The sequence below is a fragment of the Trachemys scripta genome, chromosome 4, assembly GCF_013100865.1.
Source record: "Trachemys scripta elegans isolate TJP31775 chromosome 4, CAS_Tse_1.0, whole genome shotgun sequence".
Lineage (NCBI taxonomy): Eukaryota > Metazoa > Chordata > Testudines > Emydidae > Trachemys > Trachemys scripta.
In genome coordinates this window covers 130004669-130025793 of record NC_048301.1, presented here as the reverse complement: position 1 = coordinate 130025793, position 21125 = coordinate 130004669, and the positions used below count along the sequence as shown (strand labels likewise).

General features: G+C 43.8%; 2 protein-coding genes and 1 long non-coding RNA gene across 6 annotated transcripts; 1 reads left to right on the top strand and 2 right to left on the bottom strand.

Moving 5' to 3' along the window:
* Positions 1 to 1134: 1134 nt before the first annotated feature.
* SLC16A4 (solute carrier family 16 member 4) lies at positions 1135 to 13104 on the bottom strand (the record flags this gene model as incomplete). 3 transcript variants are annotated; one of them, XM_034767540.1, is given in 8 exon segments in its annotated part: positions 1135 to 1346; positions 4621 to 5202; positions 5873 to 6034; positions 6756 to 6899; positions 7716 to 7848; positions 9748 to 9866; positions 10510 to 10680; positions 12023 to 13104. In XM_034767540.1, coding segments are annotated over 7 exon segments (1368 nt in total), but the record flags the coding sequence as incomplete, so codon positions are not given.
* On the top strand, positions 9790 to 12966 carry LOC117875936. The gene is made up of 2 exons (XR_004645395.1): positions 9790 to 9925; positions 10205 to 12966. It is a non-coding gene; the product is annotated as an uncharacterized LOC117875936 (long non-coding RNA).
* A 123-nt stretch (positions 13105 to 13227) lies between the features above and the next one.
* On the bottom strand, positions 13228 to 16733 carry LAMTOR5 (late endosomal/lysosomal adaptor, MAPK and MTOR activator 5). 2 transcript variants are annotated; one of them, XM_034767544.1, is made up of 4 exons: positions 16576 to 16733; positions 16036 to 16097; positions 14972 to 15089; positions 13228 to 13600 (listed from the first exon to the last, which is right to left on the bottom strand). In XM_034767544.1, the coding sequence occupies exons 1-4, from the start codon at positions 16608 to 16610 to the stop codon at positions 13540 to 13542; spliced, it is 276 nt and encodes a 91-aa protein (XP_034623435.1). In that variant the 5' UTR covers positions 16611 to 16733; the 3' UTR covers positions 13228 to 13539. The 2 variants fall into 2 exon arrangements, with proteins under 2 accessions (XP_034623435.1, XP_034623434.1); XM_034767543.1 differs by lacking the exon at positions 16576 to 16733 and having other exon boundaries at positions 16036 to 16436.
* Positions 16734 to 21125: the final 4392 nt, after the last annotated feature.

Genomic DNA, 21125 nt, shown 5'->3' with positions numbered 1-21125 from the left:
AATGTTTGTACAGCCCAGGGCTAGAAATGCATCAAGCATCCTAGCGATGTCAGTACTGATCATACTGATCTCAATCTTGGGTTTAATTCTGCATGGACAAACTCTTTTCAAACTATAACCGAAAGACTCCCCAGAGAAACATTTTTCATTCTAATATCAGAGGGGTAGCCGTGCTAGTCTGAATCTGTAAAAAGCAACAGAGGGTCCTGTGGCACCTTTGAGACTAACATAAGTACTGGGAGCATAAGCTTTCGTGGGTAAGAACCTCACTTCTTCAGATGCAGTCTTGCATCTGAAGAAGTGAGGTTCTTACCCACGAAAGCTTATGCTCCCAGTACTTATGTTAGTCTCAAAGGTGCCACAGGACCCTCTGTTGCTTTTTACAGATTCAGACTAGCACGGCTACCCCTCTGATATTAGAATGAAAAATGTTTCTCTGGGGAGTCTTTCGGTTATAGTTTGAAAAGAGTTTGTCCATGCAGAATTAAACCCAAGATTGAGATCAGTATGATCAGTACTGACATCGCTAGGATGCTTGATGCATTTCTAGCCCTGGGCTGTACAAACATTTGAAATTAGTAATCTTTACATCTTTGAAGAGATTTTAAACTCTTTGGAGATGCTGCTGCATTTTCATGTAGCTATATCTCTCTACAAATCTTGCTTGTGCAATGTTATACTGCAGTTTCCCTTAACTTGTCATAAGCATTCAGAGCCCTTCACCTTACCAATACTGATTTAGGTTACAAATGAATGAAATTTAGTGTTCTCATCATACACTCTGTCCAATAGAGACTAATACCTAAGCTGGAACAATGGCACTGGGAGACAGGACTTGGGAAGCAAAGTGGTTGAGTAAAGTCACTAGAAATAGGTTGTGAGGGCACTCCCAGTACTGTACCTCTGCTGTGTCTAGCCTGCAAATGACACTGTAATCCTAAAACCAGTAAACTAACAAGGTTCCCAGTGGTTTGATATTGAGAGTTCTGAGCACAGGACCCTCAGGCTGAAATCTGACAGCTGTGGATGCTCAATACTCTTGAAAATCAGGCCACAGGATTTCAGGTGTTTGAGATATTCAATTGGAAGTACAAAGCATTACTGTATTACCTCTTGATGAGATCCTTTACTCACCAGCACAGGGAGCAGCAGAGCCAGGTATCCTCCACAGAAAATGGCAAAGCTTACTGTGTAGACCATAAGTAATGGGAAGGATGTGGCAAGAGGACCCAGCAGGTTAGTGATGCCACACAGAATAAGGTAAGTCTTATGGTAATAATATTTCTTGATCCAGTTCTGATCAGCGATCCAGCCAGAAAGCAATTGGCTGACTGTCTCTATAATCCCTAGAGAGAAATGGAAAATTATTATGAAGGCTCTAGCCAAATCTTTTAGAAATTGTTCAGTAGCGGTTTTGTGCTCTTCTTGATTCTTCATAATGTACAAAAACATTTGCCTGAAATGTTTGTCAAGAAAATTCTGCTTGTATTTTACATTTAGGATACGACATCACAAGAGATGAGGATGGCATTCTTAGATTGTTCTAAAATGTATGTTTTTTCCCGTTGAGTGCTTGGTAAGCATCCAGTAAGCATCTGGAGTTGAGAGGATGCTCTTTTAAAAATTTAAGGGGTGAGACAGTTACAGTAAATGACACATGCACAAAGACATCCAGCAAAATCAGAGAAGACCAAACTTGGCATTCCTGATCAAACAAAACCAAACCCCACCTTAATCCATCATGAAGAAGCAAAAAAGGGCACAAATTGAACATTTTTAAAAGTGCAGGGCCACTTTTAATAAAATAAACATTACCTTATGGGTATGTTATATGAACTAGTCTCAAGTTCAGGAAAGTGCTGATTACCACTGAATATCCTATTGGCTAGAAAGTGGTTTGAGTACAAACAACTTATTACCTCTATTCCTGCCAATGTAATCTGCAAATTAACCATTGTGTTCTTAATCTAGATCAGTTGCCTCTTTAGCCCAAATATCCTCTAAATAACATTCCCAGGATGTTGATTTCACTTTAGGTAAACTTTCTTTGTACAATAAAGGGCTCTTTAATGATAGAGTAGAGCTACTTTCTTAATATAAGTTACTTGCATGTTTTGAAACTAGAAAGGTTTGTTTTTTGAGGTGGACAGGCTTCATGCACAACAGCTGTACTTAAAGTAGGCTGGCCTGTAAAATTCATTGTTTGTAGTGTGCCATTATGACCTCTCCAACTGTTACATAAATGCAAAGTGTTTCACAACAGAAGCCATTGTGCACAAAGTGGCTGGGAGGGTTAGGAGAGAAGATAAAGGTAGCACCCCTAAGGTGTTGTCTTCACTGCAAAAAAAAAAAAAAAAAAGGGGGGGGGGGGGAAGAGAAGAGTTGTGCTCTTAACTTGATTTAGGCTCAGATTTTAAGGCCAGAATGGACCATCATGACCTGCTAGTCTGATCTCCTGCACATTGCAAGTCACAGAACCTGGTCCATAGCCTGTGGCTGAGTTACTGAAGTCCTCAAATCTTGATTTAAAGACTTCAAGTCACAGAGAATCCAGCCTTTACTCTAATTCAAACCAGCAAGTGACCCGTGCCCCACAAGGCAGAGGAAGGTTAAAAACCCCTTAGGCTCTCTGCCAGTCCAACCTTGGGAAAAATACCTTCCTGACCCCAAATATGACAATCGGACTATGAGCATCTGGGCAAGACCTACCTGCCACATTTGGGAAAGAATTCTTCATAGTAATTCAGAGCCTTCCCTGTTCATAGTTTCCCATGTAGTTGGAGACATTTGCTAATAGCAGTCATGGATGTCCCATTGTAGGCAGTCTTATCATACCATCCACTCCATAAACTTATCAAACTCTTACAAATAGTTATTTTCCTCCACTATTCCCCTTGGAAGGCTGTTTGAGATCCTCACTTCTCTGATGGTTAAACCTTTGTCAATTTCAAGCCTAAACTTAATGATGGTCACAGTTTGTCCATTTGTTCTTGTACCAACATAGGTCCTTAACTCCTCTTCCTCTCTGCTGTTTATCCCTCTATTTATAGAGAGCAATCATTTGTCCCTTCATTCTTTGGCTTGTTAAGGAGATTGTTTTGTTAGTCTGAAGTCTCATCCTAGTAGCCCTTCTCTGTACCTGTTCCTGTTAGAATTCATCTTTTTAAACAAGGGAGACCAGAATTGTACTCTAGATGGTCTCACTAGTGCCTTCTATAATAATTGCAGTAGAAACAGGGAAGTGTTCTCTCACCTGATATATCCTAGTATTGTATTAGTGGTTAAAAAAAAAATCCTATCACATTGGTGGTTCATAATCATCCTGACTAGTACATGCAGCAGTTCGAAACAGAGGAGAGAGACCTATGTCCCCAGCTTGCATCAAAAATTCTTAGTCCATAGATGCATGACCTTGCATTCTGTGCTATTAAATGTCATCCCATTTCTATTACTCCAGTTTTCAAGGTAGAATATTCTGGGGGTCCTCCACCTCAGCAATATTTCCAACTTTATCTGCAAATTTTATTAGTGCGCACCTACTTTTTTGCAAAGGTCACAAATGAAAATGTTAAATAAGTGGTGTGCCAAGACCAATCCTTGAGGAACTCCACTAGTAACCTCCCTCCACCATGACCTGTTGTAGTCTCCTGTTTGAGCTGTTCCTTACCCACCTTTTGATTCTCATATTAATCCTCCTCTTCTCTAATTTAACTAATTTCCCAAGTGGAACTGCAACAAATGCCTTACTGAAATCCAAGTAGATTAAGATACCAAATTTGCTAGACAAAGGAAATACAGTAGATCTAAAGAAAGAACAGCTTGGTCTCACATGCTTAACTTTTTGTAAAATCATGTATACCTTATCTCAGTTACCATTTACCTTTGGCCTTAACTACCCTCTTTCAAAATATTTGTTCTAAGACCTTACATGCAGTTGAAGCCAAACTAATGAGCCTATATTTGCAATTCTGCAGTCATAGTCCCCTCACATTTACATATTCATTAAAAATCCTTATTGGGGTTGCAATTTCATGTGCCAGTTCCTCTAATATTCTTATCTGGAGATTAGCCATGTGCCTCAGTTTGGTCCCATTAAGCTGCTTGAGTTTGGCTTCTACCCTCAGATGTGGTATATCCTTTTCCCCATTAGCCACCACTGGCCCCAAGCTCCTCAACAGGCAATTATTCATGGTGTGTAAGTACCTAAAAGGGGTTCTATAAAGACTTGAAAAAGGAGTGTTGTTAGCTTAACTTAAAATGAAAGAGTAAGGTTTGGCCTAAACAACGAGAGGGTAATTGACTCTTGACATTCTCCTTCTCTGCCTGAAGGCATCTTACTTGGGGTCAAAAGACTGCTGCCACTATTTGAGTATTAAAAATTAGCAATTAACTCTCTGCAATTATGGGTATAATCCAGATGTAGGGGCAGAAAGGAATTTACTCCCAGGACATATTATGTGTTTGCCTTCCTCTTGAGCACTGAGCAACAATTCCCTTTTAGGATTGGCTGACTACTACACTGTTTTTTGATTTCAGGGATTATTACATTTCTTTCCTACTTGTATCACTGTGTAAATATAAATACCTTTTTTAAAATAAGGTTAGAAGACTCTTGCCTACCAGCCACTGAAATGAGGTAAGAGGCATCCATGCTGTCTATGCCCAAGGTTTTGGCTCTTGCTGCCAGGTGAAAGGTAGGAATGAAGTAGGCCAGTTGGCTGAACAAAAATGACCAGGCAAAAATACAGAAGAAGGGATCTTTCAGCAGTGAGAAATCAAGAAGAGGCTGCCTCGAGGGAACTGGCCGTGACTGGGAATTCCATTCCTTTTGCAGTGGAAGGTTGTTACAGCTGCAGTCACTGTCTCCACCAGGAGCGTAGCGGTTGGAGGTTTCTCTCTCAGACCCTTCCAAACCAGCAGAGTTCACTGGAACTAGTGATCCTAACGTTCCAGCTGACTGGAGCCTGTTTGTGACAGTGGAATCTTGCATAGGAGAATCCAGTCTAGTATTAAACACTATTTCTGTGGTACTGATTTCATCTAGGTGGCTTGTAAGAGTTGCTGGATGTTTACTTTGTGTTAATGATCCACTGTCTACATTTCTACCAGAAAAGGCTTGGAAATTCTTGATGTTAAGAGGTTGCAGTAACATACTAGAAGGCACAAGGTTTAACATGATTCCTCCAAAGATCAGTAGGGTACCTGAGAGAGGGAAGGAAGATAAGTGTTTTTTCCCACCATAATGCTTTGATCAGTACACAAACATTGTTTAGAATGGGCTCTTTTTTCACTGAACATACGGAATAATCTGCTGCAAGAAAAACAGTATTTGTCTTGCATCAATCCTTCTGTTTGGCTTCTTCCCGAGGTGAAGTCACCTTCCTGCTTGTGAAATGTCAAACAGAGATTCTAGCTGGGAAGCAGATAAACTCATAAGAAACATAGCTACTCTCCATCTCATTGCCCTGCCTAATAAATTAAAACAAGGGGAAGGAAAGAGAACTAAATATGTTTCAAGGTTTTTTCCTCCTTTACTTGTATTCTTAAAAATTCAGTTCCTGTCTCATTTGGCAGACTCCATGATAAGTGGTGAAAATACAAAATTGCAAGAAAGTGTGAAAGTTTAGCAAATGAGAGAGAGGAATTTATAGTCACTGGTTAACATCAATATAACTTCAGTGACTGATTACATTTTGGAAGAATCCCAGGGATGACCAGAGTTGCCATTCCTGATATGTCAAAGATAAACAAAGTAGCTTAGCCCCTCTATTAGAAGAAGGTGCCAAAAACCAACCCCACAACTTCAGTCTTTAAAATAACAATCCCTTCTAGGTGCTGATGGTGAAATGTGGAAAAAGTAAAACCACTTTACCTTGCCAACCATAAAAATCTATCAGAAGTTGAGTGAAAGGTGCTAGTATAAATGTCAGTCCCATTCCTGAGCGAGCAAGTGCATTGGATAGAGCCAGTCGCTTTTTAAAGTACCTAGCAGTCATCACAGCAGCTGCTTGATACAAGCAAGCAAAGCCCAGCCCTGAAATGGAAGAAGAAAGATTGTCAGTGCCCAAGCAGTGACTTGTGGGGAGTAAGATTTCCATCTCATGCAAGTGAGGAGCAGAGCTTCTAGTTAAAGAACTACCCTCAATGAGTCACCTCAACTAACAGCTGTATTGTGAAGACAAGAGAGCCCTTGCTAGATGTGGCAGGAGAGTGCATGTGATGCACACAAGGAAATGCCCAAGCTGTGCATGTTTAGAAAATGCAGAGTAGCAGGGATTAGCGGCTGGTAATGGTGCTTTCTGGGAAACCTGGTAAAGTGCAATGGCATGGCTCCCCAAGGTGCATGGGGTAAAATACTGGCCCTAGTGAAGTCCATGGGATCAGGATTTTACCCAGGGTATTTAGAAACTGGCTTCTTTACAGCTGCATATTGTTCCTTGTCAATGAGGGATTTAAAAAGCCAGGTTTTACTACGCATAGTGAGTTTACAAAAAATTGAAATTCACACAGTGGCTCTAGTAAGTCAAAACTTTCATTAGGCCTTCCTGAATGTAAAACTTGCAGGGAAGAAACTGTCTTCTTTTTGCAGCCTTGGGGTGATACATTAATATAAACAGGATAATCAAGCAGCCACATGGCTTAATGGTTATCTGGATCTGCTGGTGCACTGTTGTAAACACTTTGATCAAACACTCAGGAAAGTGGCAAAAAGGCAGCCAGAGCGAAACCCGTGAGCTGTAGTAGGTTACACTCACCCAATAGAAGTCCCATAGACACACACAGGAAGGAGATACTAGTGGCCTGTGTACTGATCAGACAACCACTGCTAACTAGGCCTGCCCCAATGATGGAAGTCAGCTGGTCCCCCAGCTTCCCACAGGCTATAGTGACCAGTGGACCTGGAAGATAAGTCAGTAGCGAGGTAAGCAGTTGAAAGATTTAGAGGAAAACACACACACACTATATATATATATATATATAAATAAAATTACACACACCCCCCTCTCAAGGTACAATAGCATCTAGAATAGCATTCTTGATATTCTCTTACCCTGCTCTGAGAATTCCATCAGAGCTACAAGGAGCACTTGCATTATGCTCTATGAAGTAGGATAGTGGAGAGAGAGGTAATCAAATCTCCTGTTTGGAGATGGTCAGGAAGGAGTTCCTTAACCTGCTCCCTTTAGACGAATTGCTCAGTTAAATTGGTGGATTATTTAGTGGTGGGAGAGACTGCTTTACTTGATATGGCATAGCCAATCCTGTACAGAGAAGCACAGTGACTTGTCAAAGGTTTATGTAAACCCTCTTCTTTAAAGATTTCCCTGTGCTACCACCACCAGTTCAGCTCCCCTAGAGTGCTGCTGTAGACAAGAAAGCTTCCCCATTAGTCAGCCAAGGGTCACAGCCCTTTGGACGGAAGTCTTCAAAGAACAGGTATGATAGTACCAGTAATAGCTTTTTTTAGTGCTGTCGAACCCTGCTATGGAGTGATTACCCTCTAGCCCTGGAGGGTTGTTCAGCATCCAGGCCCAAATAATTTTTGGACTCTAGGAGTGCCAAAAAATGTGCCAATTGCACTAGTTTGTCATGTAGACACTAGGAGTTTGGCAGGTCATTTCATGTAAGCTATTTAATGCAATCAAATGGACTTAAAATTCAAAGACTGTAGACCTGACTCTGCTACTTTCTGAATCTTATGTATCCCTACTGACCTGCTGAGAAGCGAAGAGAGGACATGATGGAGCCGATCCAACTGATTTGTTCTGAAGAGCCTCCCACCTCTTCTTGAAAGACCACAAAGAAAATTCCAAAGGTTTTCAGCATTCCCATCACAAGCACATTTACCTAAATCCAAAGAAGATGGAAGTGAAATGCTGCACATAGTTGGAAATAGATTTCTGGCCACTATATCCTCTCCCTGTTCCTTAGGGCTGTGATGAATCTTCATGTATTGGGAGAAAAGCTGATGACAAGCTAGAGTCAGGGAAAAAAACCCCTTTCCTCCACATATATACACATACTCCACCCATTATTGCAAGTAGATGTGATATTGGGATGGGACAGTGTGTTACTGCTTTCTAAGCCATCTAGTAGCATTGCTTAGTGGCAGAAATGGGGACATTTGTCTGGTAGGATTGTGAGAGACACATTCAGTGACTAGGTCTCAGTGGTGCCCACATTCTAACTGGAACAAAGCCTACACAGTATGGGCATTTTTCCAACAGACCAGAATGGCATTGCACTTGAGATGTGTTTAAAAATTCAGATTCCTTTGAACTGTGTGTGGCATATTTCTGTAACTAGTTCTTATAAAAACTAGAGACTGAAAAAAATCTTGAAATAACTAAACACTTATTGTCAGTGATTTAACAAGTAGTACTGGAGTGTTGGAATTCTTGGAAATCTCAATAGTCATGGACAGATGAAAACTGATTGGCTTTTTGGCATGAGCATTGGAAAGATTTCCCAGTCAGAAGCTGCCATGCTGCCTAATTTTCTTTTTCCAATAGCTGACTGGTAAATAAGCAGGTAGTATAATATACTGAACACACTTGAGCCAGGATGTCTGGCTCCTATTCATAGCGTTGCTGTCTTGAGCTGTGACATTCTGAAATCTGGGTAATATAAGGCTCCCTACCTTGGAGGCTTAGCTAAACAAGCTTGTGAAGTGCTTTGACATCCATGGTCAAAATGTGCTTATAGCAATGATAACTATATGTACCACTTGATGTTAACGTACAAATTGCAGGTAAATGCGTTGCCATTTTGCAGCGGCTTAGCAAGTAATTCTTGCGTACAGACTGTGGGCCACATTCCAGGGTTGGCAATTTCCCGGGAAAAACTAGTTGAGGACAGAGCACTGGTAAATACCAGTTTAAACTGGGAAAAATTAAGTTATTAGACTACTAATGAAAATTACTGTAATATAGATTGCAAAAAAACTTATCAAATTGCTAAATATATTGGTTACATAATATGAAAATAAGAGTCATGACATCTATAAGTTCCTTGAGAAAATACCAGAGCAAACTGTATACAGATATTCTGATGTTTAGTATTATATATACTGCAGTTTTAATTTGTTTTTGTACAACCTAAATTAATCTCTGAATCTTCTGCCTTATGGAACCACACTTTGAATATGTAACTAAGGTTAAGCAATGTGGTGTACATTAATGAAACAGTTTTTTAAAATAGAAAATACTTTGAACTGGGACCAACTAGTTGGTGAAAACCATGATTTTACTTGATTAAAAAACAGCTCTGGTAAATGCCATCCCTGCTAGATTCTCAGCTGCTGTAAATTGGTGCAACTGCATTTACACTAGCTGAGAATCTGCAGCCTTTTCCCCCCACAGAGCCTCATGAAGGAGACCAGAGTTGGGTTCCTCTATGGTTATCAAGCTAACCAGAAGTAATAGGAAAGCTGTATGATCTCTACAGCGACAATGCTTATCTCGGGAGACTTGGGGTGGGGGAGGAAGCTCTCACAAGCAAAGAGTACCAAGTCCAACTGCTTTTTAATGAAGGACAGAGATCAATCCTTGCTAGACTCATTAAAGTAGGACTCCTGCCCTCCTTGGTAATGTTAATCTCTGCCATGAGCATGTTAGAATCAACCCTGTGTGCATCATATGCTGGTTTTGTTGTCTAAAAAGCATTCTGTGTGAGAACACAACCGGTGAAAGCATCTCTTTCCTCCAGGACTTAACCTTGTGGGACCCTTGGGAGTTCTCTACTTACCAGAAAGAAGTGAAGCACTATCATCCATCCCCATCCTCCATCAGGGGCTGGTATGGGTTGCTGTTCCTCCTCCTTCGTTGCTGTTGGCTGATTCTCTGCCTCTGCCCCCTTCCTTTCTCCTTCAAATGAGAATTTCATGGAATAGTCACACTTCACCATACTGATCAGGCTCTTTTAGGTAAACAAGACTCAAAATTCACTTTGCAGTATTGACCTACTTTAAAAACAAGCTGACACTTGCTTCCATCTATCCTTCCTCCTGTTTACCAGCCTCTGCTGCTGCTAACATGGGAGATAATATTTTGCATTTAGTCAGCGATCACAAGTTGCTTTTTAAAGCTGGTTAGGCATTGTTTTACCTTTGGGGAAGAGGCACTTAGGTTTACACAGTCACACTGTGGCAGAGCTGGAGATGGAACTCAGGTCTTCTAACTCCCACCTTTTTACTCATTTCTAGACTATAGCTGTCCGCAAGTAAGGATGACTCCTGCATGTTCAGGTATGTTTCCTTGGGCGTATTTATACATAATTCAGTCTGTGCCAGAACTAGGGGAGCCTGCTTCATCATCTGTCTGTGACAATACCCCACTCAGCGCCTCTGAACCTCTTCCCAACCCCATTGCATCTATGCCATTTTATTCCTTCACCATTTATCTGTGAGGTTTCTGTCTCTTACTGAGTTTGCTCTAGGAGTTTTGCCTCATAGTGCAGCTGAGACCTGCAAGGGGCTAGCAGGATTGTAACCAAAAACTTTTCTCTTACCGTCAGGATGATGCATAGCTTAAGATTAAGGAAAATCTGTCTTCATTTGTTGTTGGGACTAGCTACAGCCTCCTGAGTTAGTTCGTTTAAGTCTGTTCCTTAATTCCTCTCTGCACTAGAGAACACAGGCCTCATTCTTCTAAAAGAAGCCACGAAGCAAAGGAGGCAGACCTAGCGCAAAAAAAAAAAAAAAAAAAAAAAAAAAGCAGCCCCCTAAGTGCAGGGCCCTTTGGACTTTATCCCTCCCCTCAAAGTAATTAGCATATTCAAGGCATTTCAGCCCCACCCCTTACCCAAGACCAAGGGTGGGGAAATGAAGCTCTCTGCTAAAAGTATCCTGCTTGGAGGAAATTTGAGTCCTTAAAGTGCTGCCCAAAAACTGCAAGGGAAGGTTTGAGGGCAGCCATGAGGTTTTCCTTGTTAGTCACCACGCAGGCCAGTAGGTGGCATCAGTGTACAAAACCAGCTTCCAGTACAGGAGCCACATCTGAACTTTTGTGTCCCCATCTTAGCAGGTAGAGATGGGGAACCAGAGACAGAGGGATTCCCTCCCTGCTGTATAGCAGGTACCATAAGCAAGATCATATTCCTTAATTCACTGTTGAATGTTTGTATAGTCCTGACACAAGGACTGCCTGGAGACCCTCCTGAGGCATGGTGCTTGGCAGCTGCCCCAACACTTCCAGGCTAAAGCAATGTCTTCACTGCCAAAAATGGTGTTTTTACTGCAGCGAAACTAATATGCATTAGCTAGCCTGCTGTAAAACCTTAGTGGAGGCAAAGCACTGGAGTTTTCCGATGAGGTCAACCACTGATAGAGGTATAATGTTGACATCACATGGTTATCCTGTGGTGCTTTGTAGGATTTTAATGAAGGCTAGCTAACGTGTATGATCACACTGTTAAACAAAGGAAAACATCTTTTTTGCAGTGGACATATCATACACACAGATTTGTGCTGCAAACGGAGGAGGAGAGCTCCCAGTGGGTGAGTGACATTACTATTAATTAGCAGTGGCCACAGGTGACCTGCAGCTCTCGTCTGCAATCCTAAGCTCTCCTGCAGCAGCTCAGTTCATTTCAGGAAAAAGTGGCATAAGCTTCAGTGCAGCAATGTGGAGGCTCTTCTGGCTGTAGAGGCTCCCCTTGGAAGTGGCTTAGGAAATCTGCTCCATGAGAACAGAAACACAATGGGAGCAAGCTTACCACCACCCCCCCCCCACCTCAGACTGTAGTATTCATGTGTTGCGTAGCCTCCCTTATTCCGTTATCCACTCTGCTGGGTGGAGATTCTGTGCCCCCCTCCTATTTTAATTGGAACACCAAAAGCCTCTGATCCCCTTTTAAAAATCCAGCACAGATCCGGTCTCATCTCAGATTTGGCACAGCAGCCTCAACTGTTTCACTATCATTGTGTTTAAACCCCCCTCCAAAATACCACAGCCCTCCCTCAGCTAAGAGCAATGAGCCTATAAACATGAAAAGGAATTTAAAGAAGAGTTTGACAACTTACCTTACTAGCAGAGAGTTGACAGATTTTCTCAGTATATGTGGTGAAACTAAGGATCTTAATGCATCCTGGACAGTTTAAGAATATACTCTTTACTTTAATGCATTGTTTGGTAACTATGACTGATCACTTGAGAAATTAAACTTGACATTTCACTTCCTTACAAGAGACTTGAAATGGGGTATTGGTCAAAGCTATAATGGCGAGAGACCATAATCAACAGAGCTGTAAGAGTACTTCCTAGTCCCCATTGGCACTACAGGAGGTTGGAGGGTACCAAATGCAAGAGGAACAGCTTTTAACAATCACACAGGAAGTTTGAAAAGTAAGGATCCTTTTGGCCATATCCCTATCAGGGACTGTATTGCTCTGAGATTTAGGACTAATAGTTGCACCATTTTCCTGCTAATGGAATGCTAAAAATCACTGGGTCTAGTATTTTATAGTGATGTTGACATTATCCACTCTGAGACCACCACTACCTATCTATCAATACTGAAGAGGAACTAAAGTCACCTTTCTCATACTGATTTAAAACCATGCAGTAAAGATATTTGTACCTCCATGGGTTTAGTAATTGGGACATTGTCAGGTCGAATTTGGCCCCATATCTAGGTTTTGTAAGTAAGCTTTTACCATACGTAAAACAAATGTTTCCCTATATATTTGAACACCAAGGGAGGGAGTTTTTAAACAATGTTTCCCCTGCAGTGTTTGCTATTTTAACAGTATCATTAGGGGTTAAATTGTGAGAATCATGATGTGAAATTGGATTTGTCAAGCTGCCATTTCCAGTATCAAAACAACAACAGGAGAAGCAAAACACTGTAAGTAGTGCCATTGAACTTAAAACTTCAATTTTAAGCCAAGACATTTGTAACAGACAAGGAAACTTTATAAATGTATGTATTTTTAGCCAGATGGGATTAAAGTTGTCCTACAACGAATCTTACTGGGGTTTGTCTCTTTCTTTGATGTATAAAGGCAACCTGCATGAGTTAAGCTTTCTGCTTGTTTACCTTAGGAAAAAAATCAGCTTGCCTGTTTTTGAGAGAGGACCAGTGAGAAGTGCAAGGGATCTTTATTGTAAGATGACCACCTTAGTTGGAGGGGGGAGGATGATGTATCTGTAAAAAGTCTCTCTATAGTATTAATCACTGAGGTTCAGACAAACCAGCATTCAACTGAAGCTTACATAGCCAGCTGCGTATTTCATCTCAGATAATTTATTGAAGTCAACAAGTAAGGCCACAGGTTAGGGTATTTGATCATTACACAAGCAAGATAAGTTAAACCACATTCCATGCTTGACAGTAAGTTCTGGGCTGTGCTGGAAGTTAGACCCTGACTGAAGTGTACAGTACCAGTTTAAATAAGGAGGGAAGCTACCACATATTTAAGATTGGCCCAGAATTAGTTCTGCAAGCACTTTCTGTATGAGATCAGCAGAGGAAATAGATCAGTCCAACAACAAAGAGTTGGTCCAAGGGTGGAAAAGAACCAAGCAGATGTATGAAAGGTCAAGATGCCATTTTGTGCACTGCCACAGTGATGCTGTCATGCTTCTGGATCATGATGTTCCTGAAATAAACAGAAACCATTATTGAAGATAGCTATAGCTACTAAGGTTCAGAAGAGTTCTCACACTGCAGCTAATCTGCAGGTCACTAACACAAGTTTAGTATCTGGTGCATGCTGTCAGAGAGGAAGCAGTGTTTCTCAAATGCAGCCAGCAGGGGCTTTTCTTGCAGCCACAGCCTCCTGGGCAGTGAGGGGGGAAAGCAGTAGCCCCTCCCCCAGAGCTTTGGCCCTGCCCCCATCTGGAGCCAGCCAGTGAGAGTTCCCCACCTTCTCAGGGGCAGTGGGGCTCAGGCTTCTGCTGTGGGGTGGCAGACTGCAGCTGCATATTGACAGGCTCCATCATCCCCTGCTGCCTCCCTATCCACAGCTTAATTTCTCTGTCCTGCCCTCTACCCCACCCCACTCCTTGCCAGGGCTGAGTAAATCTGTAGTTAAGTGATATTTGTATGTTTGTTAATATCACTTTTCACTACCTCCTAGCTAACTAACAAGTCTGCTACGGTGAAAAGTAATTACATGTACAAATATTACTTTTCACAAATACAGACTTACTAGCTAGCAAGTCTAAAAAGAAAACGCAGCCAAAAAAGCAAAACAAAACCAGAACATGCAAAGCACATTGTGTTTTTCTGTTTAGGTCCAGTAAATAGAGACAACTGTACATTATTCAGTCTGTGAAAAACCCCTACATATATAAATTACTATGATTTAGACATATATATGGATATTTATTTTTTTTCTAAAGTTAATTAGGAATTTTAGGGAAGTTGTCATGGTGGCCACAGTGAGGCCACCAAAAAAATTGTTGAGAACACCCCTGGATTAGATCCTGTACACAAAGGACTCCATTTTCCACCTCTGCCTACTCTGAAAACATTTGGGCTCTAATCTTCCCACCTAACTCCAACACCTCCAGGTATTTCAAAAGCTTGAAGTATGGGAGATTCCTGGGAATCAGGTCTCCCTTCTTTTGTGAAAAGTTTTCAGGAGGATTAAAACAGGATCATAAGGTCTAAGTAGCCATTACAAACATGCTGCAGGAATGACTAAGAGCTAGTATTGTTTCCTTATATCTGGCAGCAGCCTCTCTGCTTTTTGAAGCATGCAGTACGTATAGAAACAAGGTTACATTCATCCATGCCTTAGGTCCCCAATTTTAATAAGCAATCCACATTCAAGCTCCAGAGAAAGGCAAGAATGACTTTCCTAGAGTTGCTGCCATATGTGCCACTGGGGGTGAAGCTTTCTAGCCTTCTATCTGTCATAACCAGGGGCACATGAGCAGAACCACATAGAAGTGAAGGAGGCTGTTCTAAAGATCTAATATTCCCAGAGGATCCTAATGATAGGCATACAGCTCCAGATGCTCACCCATTATCTGACTCCAGACACACAACAGGAACATCAGTAGGATCTGAAGTTAGTTTGGCTGCCTGCTGGGCTAGAACTGATATCACACCTGCATGTTCATCTGAAAGAGTTCCACGACCTATAAAATACACACATCCTTATGTAAGTGTAAAACTTCTCATTACATGGCAGTAACTACATAACCAGCCAGCCCAAGAATTTAGTTGAACTGTGTGCACTAATTGAACCCATTTTTCAGGTTATCCCAATAATTGCTAAAGCATGCTAAGGAGTTTTCCCTGCCAGTGCTTACCACCACATTATCTGTACCCTTCCCAGATAAATATGGTCATCACAACTGTGATTTTGGTGGATTTATATAGTCATATTTGCAGCATACCCTAATGTTCAGTATCCAATGCTACCTTATTTCAGGCAAACCCATTCTTTTAATTTTGACTGAAAGAAGAGGCTAATCTGTTTACCTATAAGCCTATCAAGATACCTATGTCAATGGCAAGCTTTACAATTACAGTTCATTCTTGGGCTCCTCATTCCACATTTTGTCCCCACCTTTTAATTAACTGGCCAGTGATCAGATACCACCTGTTATCAAATCAGCAACAGCTGTGTCTTTATAAATCAATTGTTCTGTGTGCTAGGTCAAACAGGAACCTGGTCCATAGCACCAAGGCACCCTAGCTACAGCAATACAAAGAATTTCACTATTGAAACAAAGGCTAGTTGTTCCCCCTATATACATTAGTGGGGGAGGGGGGGGGGGTGTTTAAAAAATGAGTTAGTTGGCAACCACTGGTCCAGGCAGGCAGACAGACCATGTACACTTTGATATTTCAAATATTGGGACAGGAGAGAGCAAGAATAAAACATGGGATTTTAAAGGAGTAGGAGATGGAGAGTTTTTAACAGAAACTGTAGGATCTGCCCAAAGCTGAGAGCAGATTTATTTTTCTAGTGTGTATTTTAAAGCATGTACACTATTTCAACATTAAAATGTTCCTGGTACAACATGAAAGTGGAAAGGGGCCCATTTTCTGAAGCAAAGAAGCTGCTTTGTTACTTACAGCCAAGGTTCAGGCCTTGTGAATCTGTGCACAGGACTCCAACTATTGAGGGATTCTTCATTCTAATAAAGAGAAAACCTGAGATCAGCAATTTAAGCATTAGATGGGAAAGAAACAAATGAGACATCAAGACAGCAGTGAGAGCCTCACATAAATCTGAAACAATTTAAGAAGTGCCATCTTTTCAGCCCAATAAGATGACAGCTCCCTTCGAAAGGGTTTCAAAACAGTTCAGGGTGGAGGGAAAGCAGGAACTTTCATAACTGCAAAATGCATTTCATTATTTAGAAATGCTGGTTAACTTGATAACATCTCAGCCAGCCAGTGGGGTAAGCCTCACTGAGAATCCCCTGTTCAGAATGGGGGTTTGCTTCCATCTGAGCAAGACAGCAGAAAAGCTGCTAATGTCCCCAGTGCGCCCCGCGTTCCTCCTCCTCCCCGGGCCAGTGCGCCCCCCCCCCCCCCCCTGGTGTCCCCAGTGCTCCCCGCCTTCCCCTCCCTCCGGTCAATGCCCCCGGCGCTGGGGTCCCCGGCATGTACGTGTCCTCCAGGTGCTGCTCCAGCGTCCCCTCCATGCTGCGCTGCCGTCCGGTGGGCGGGGGTCTCAGTCTCTCTCTCTTCCGCCCGCCCCGCTCAGCTCCTCCTGTGCAACCCCACCCACGTGACAGACGCTAGTAGCGCTGCCGGACCGCGGCTCAGGAGGGTCACATTTCTTAGGTGCGCGACTGCTCTGCAGGCGCGTGACCGGGGCTCGCAGCGCAGGGGGCGGGGCCCACGGCTGGTAGAGTCACAGCCCCGCGTGAGCCTGCTCTGCTCTGGATTGTGCAAGGGCCCCTGCTGCTGCATACCCTGTGCCTGGCCGGCAGTCTGCAGAGCCGGGAGCCGCTTCCCCCGTCGCTTAATTGTAGCCACCTCTAGGGAGACACACAGGGCGGGTGGAACAGCGCACAGCAACGCCTCCCCCCGCACTGAGACCAAAACCAGTTTGGAATCCACTGGGGCCAGTCCCATGATGATTTGGGGTCTGACGCCCTAGTTTTGAACTTTCACAGCTTGGCAATTTAAGTAAACAGGGCATTCAGCATCCCAAGTAAATACCTCATCCGCCGTCCTATAGAGGGCGTCCCACACTTGACTCTCGCTTTGGCCCAATTCACAGATAATTAAAGTGGAATTTCTTCAAGATGAAAGCCTCGGCACTGACACTATTCAGATCCTTTCTCACCAGGCCCAGGGGGAGACTTGAACTAAAGGCTCTACTCCCCAGGGCCGGCTCCAGCATTTCTGCCGCTCCAAGCAAAAAAATAAAAAAAATAAAAAAGCCGCAATTGGTGACAGTTCAGCGGCAGGTCCTTCGCTCCTAGAGGGAGCGAGGAACCTGCCGCTCCTGAATTGCCGCGGGTGCCGCCCCTCTCCCTGGGTCGCCCCAAGCACCTGCTTGTTAAGCTGGTGCCTGGAGCCGGGCCTGCTACTCCCCCAGCTGGTTACTCTTGCACTGGGGCTTCCAACTTTTCCACCCTTTCAGGAGTCTGATTTGTCTGGCATAACCCAAGGTCCGCCTCACTTAGAAACTACTTGCTTACAAAATCAGACATTGACATATAAAAGTGTCACAGCCACACTAGTACGGACAAATTACTTATTTCTCATCTTTACCATACGATTATCAAATAAATCGACAGGCATATAAATATTGTACTTACATTTCAGTGCGATACTTGAGCCTGTTTTTCACTTGTCTGCCTTGGCTGAAGCCCGAGTCCCACCACCCAAGGCCGAAGCGTGTAACGTAGCGTCACAGGGCCCCTGTAGAATGGGGCCCCAGGCAATTGCCCTACTTGCTGCCCCTTACTGCCAGCCCTGCACTTGCAACCCCCCTAGAACTGTCCCGTGACCCCCCTGGGGGCTGCAACCCCTCAGTTGAGAAACACTGATCTAGATGAGTTGAGTTCCCCCTGGAAGATCTCTGAGTACCCCCAGGGGTCCATGTACCCCTGGTTGAGAGCCACTTCTCTAAGGTATCAGCTGTTGGTTACTGGGAGAGTCTGGCCTTGATGAGTAGTCTGTTTTGGAATGAAAAATCCCACTGCAGATGCCCAGTTTAGTCACTGTCCTGTTCCATTGCCTGCTCCTCCTCTAGGTCATTGGTCTCATGCGGAAGATCTTTATCACCAATACATGGCAGGTGTTTAATATGTTAACATACTTGTTTTCAGTAAGTGACAGAATAGAGTTCATTTACAGAGGTGTGAAGCTCTTCGTTCCCCACTGGAGGGCACTACACTTGCATCCACCTGGAGACCACACTGACTGGAACTGCACACCTAAATCCGGGTTACAGAGACCTTTCCAAACAAAATACTGACCTACCGTAGCATCAAATGGCACAAGGATATGGATACTCGAGCTAATAGCTATGTAGAGACTGTGTTCCAGGAGCTCACGGCTACTCCAGTCCCTGCAGCACTCACTGTAAGCAACGGCACAGGAGGGCTGACTGGTGAAACCACCGTTACTCCAATCCAAGCCTCCCCAACTGCTGGGAATGGAGGGCGGGGGAGCTCATAACTACTATGCTTCCATCTTGTCCCAACAGGAGGTGCTGAGGAAACAGCTACCCTGCACCAAGCCTGACGCTATTACTTTGCACCTTGTGTTGCCATTGATACTGCTGGAAAACAGGTGTCAAATGCTCCCAGATCAGAATGGTCATGTTTTCCGCCCACTGGTGTAAGTGATGACCCAAGCTGCAGGACAATGGTGAGTCAGGCCCAGAATCTATACAGCTGGGCTTTTGTCCTCCTTATTAAACCTGGAATCTGAAGCTGACCGTGGCCTTGGCTACTGGCGCTGTGAACGGACACCCTCGTTTATCGTCCTATTGACGCAAGGCGGACATGACGAACGGAAAGGAAGATGCCTTGCATAAGAGACAGTGGCGTAAATGCCTCCTTGGCTGCAGGGTGACGCGTTTCGGGGCAGCGTGACTCTGGCTGGGTGGGAGTGCGGATCAGATCAAATCGCCATTAGTCGCCCCGTCCCCACAGCAAATGGAATTAGCATCTGGAAATGAGTGGAAAATTCATTACATAGGTGGCTGATGGAAATTTATTCAAGACCATTCGGCTGGTGCTGAAGCCTCTCATCTATTATAGGATTTCAGCTCCTGGGAGATGCAAATGAGACCCAAGAACCTCCATTACGGCCCCATTGTGATTGCCTTACTCCATAGGCATAGTTTTACTTCTATATTTGGTGGTGGTGGGGGAAGCTCCTGCTAGGCCAATGAGGCCCTGCGTGGCGGGTGGGAGGCAAATTCTGCACCTGCCTGAGGCTTGCAGTTTAGAATCATTGGTCAGGGCACGTCCCACATCCATATCTAAACTAAGGGCCCAATCCTGCAAACTGTGGCAGATGAATGAAATTGGAGTTTTATGCAGGCTCGGGTCTGCTCCGACAGAACAGTGATCAAGATCAGAGGCAAAGTGAACTGCATTTGACCCACCTTTGGGTACCACTGGTTTAAGTGGCATGCAATTAACTGGCAAGGTGCTTCAGAAGCCAGAAGCTCAAAGTCAAAAACTAGACCATTAAGGGATGGTCAGATCCAGGGCTAAGTCAAATCTTCCCACACTGGGGCAGCACCTTCTCATTTGGACCATTTATTTCATTTAAAGGGATACTACCCAATTCCTGTACACTACAGTCCCCCACCTTAGACTGGAATAGAAATGATATTCAAGCCTCCCCCCCTACTGGACAGCCTCAGTTGGTTGGGCCCAGCTTTCCTATGTAACGACCTGAATTGAGTGTCGGGTGCTGCATATTAAATCAAATGGCACATTAATTCTGGCACTTCAGCACTCTCTCCCTGATGAGAAAGTCGGAGGCAGCGAGAATAATGCCTCCCTTGATAGTTCCAATTGCCAGCAGCAAAATATCCCATCTGTAAGAGTGGCGCTGGCCCTCACTGGCAGGCAGCATCAATTACTTGGGGGAGATAAAGATTTATCACTCTGTGGACACAGAGATATGAAACAGAGCCAGACCTCCTCCATCATCCAGCCACCCTGGGGCAATTCCCTCACCCTCTGAAATCCTGCACTGCTCCACGCAAGAGCCGCTCACCGTACATCTGCAACTCACCACAGGCACTCATACTTCATACACATCACGTACACACACTTAATGCGGCACATGCTCCTCTACCAGCCTACCCGGAATCCTGAAGAAAGCATCTGAATCAGCCCCACAGTGCAATTGTGTTCATTCCACCAGGATAGCGTCACCTCTCTGCCTGGCAGCAGCAGATGTTGGGGGGCCCAGCAGGGTAGCTTCCCATTGGCGGACATCTCAGTGATAGGAAGTCTGGGTTTGTTCGTAATGTAACTTGTTTATTTATGCCGAAGCAGACCTGGAACAGAGGTGGGCACAAATGGCACAAAGGCAATCCCTTATTTCTGAAATCTCAGCCCAGCCACCGATGCCCAGCTAGCAGCAAGCAACTCTCCCCCAAGAATTGATGCTAGTTGGTGAGATTAAGGCAGAGAAGAACCTCGCTAGCTGTTCTACAACTTCCCTGAACACAATATTGAAAAACAATAGAGCATGTATTCCAGGACCGAACACTGCTCGCATGCTAAGGAAAAGAACATGTACAGCTCTGTGTAACGGCACTCTGGTGCTTATTGCCATAACAGCGGTTGTTGTGATTGTCTGGTCAGAGGGAAGTAGAGACAGAGGCCTGGTCTACACTACAGGTTTAGGTCGACTTTAGCAGTGTTAAATCGAATTAAGCCTGGACACGTCCACACGACGAAGCCCTTTCTTTCGACTTAAAGGGTCCTTTAAACCGGTTTCTTTACACCACCTCCGATGAGGGGATTAGCGATAAAATCGGCCTTTGCGGGTCGGAATTGGGGTAGTGTGGACGGAATTCGACGTTATTGGCCTCCGGGAGCTATCCCACAGTGCTTCATTGTGACCGCTCTGGACAGCACTCTCAACTCAGATGCACTGACCAGGTAGACAGGAAAAGACCCGCGAACGTTTGAATTTCATTTCCTGTTTGCTCAGCGTGGAGAGCACAG